At 48.2% G+C, this 740-nt stretch overlaps 1 protein-coding gene across 1 annotated transcript; it reads left to right on the plus strand.

The window, feature by feature from the left end:
- The first annotated feature begins 10 nt into the window (after positions 1 to 10).
- On the plus strand, positions 11 to 734 carry LOC121940042 (LIM zinc-binding domain-containing Nebulette-like). Its single transcript, XM_042482920.1, has one exon. The coding sequence runs from the start codon at positions 54 to 56 to the stop codon at positions 342 to 344; it is 291 nt and encodes a 96-aa protein (XP_042338854.1). The 5' UTR covers positions 11 to 53; the 3' UTR covers positions 345 to 734.
- Positions 735 to 740: the final 6 nt, after the last annotated feature.

Below are 740 nucleotides of genomic sequence, written 5' to 3' on the forward strand. Positions count from 1 at the left end.
TGAGACACTAAGTCATCAAGTAAAAATCTTTTGTCTGTTATTATCATTGAGAAATGGACCGGAGACCAACTGTCCTCTCACTGTCCGTCCCCTCACTGTCTGTCCTCTCACTCTCCGTCCCCTCACTCTCTGTCCTCTCACTGTCTGTCCCTTCATGCTGTTTGCAGAGAGTTTACCGAGCGCTGTACGACTACGCCGCTCAGGACCACGACGAGGTCTCGTTCAGGGACGGAGACGTCATCATCAACGCTCAGCCCATCGACGAGGGCTGGATGTACGGCACCGTGCAGCGGACCGGCAAGTCTGGCATGCTGCCGGCAAACTACGTGGAGTGTTGCAACTAGAGGAGGTGAAAATGTGCAGAGTGAAATCGGTGAAATCCACCTTAAGCGTTACAGCGTCAGCAGTCGGCGACGTTCTCTGCGTTTCGGCGAGCGTTAACGCAAAGCGACGTCACATCGGGACGTTTTCAGATGTTTTCGTGGAGTCTGAGAAGCAGAAAATCATCAGAAACTCAAACAGTAAAAATGAAAGACCTTTAAAAACCATCATGCAACAATCATGCACAAAAAATACATCAGACAACAAATCCGAGAAACGTTTAGGAAAGAGACCAGAATTCACCCCCCCAAAAAACATTAACCCTTCACGCCTGCTGTAATATTACACACAGTCATCCTGCTCTGTGCACAAAACGAGCTCTCCAAAATCAGGCTCTAAAAAATATCACAGACGAAAAT

Source organism: Plectropomus leopardus, unplaced genomic scaffold (genome assembly GCF_008729295.1).
Source record: "Plectropomus leopardus isolate mb unplaced genomic scaffold, YSFRI_Pleo_2.0 unplaced_scaffold72306, whole genome shotgun sequence".
Taxonomy (NCBI): Eukaryota; Metazoa; Chordata; class Actinopteri; order Perciformes; family Serranidae; genus Plectropomus; species Plectropomus leopardus.

Excerpts from the sequence above, each read along its gene's own strand:
- LOC121940042 (XM_042482920.1), top strand. The coding sequence starts at position 54 with ATGGACCGGAGACCAACTGTCCTCTCACTGTCCGTCCCCTCACTGTCT.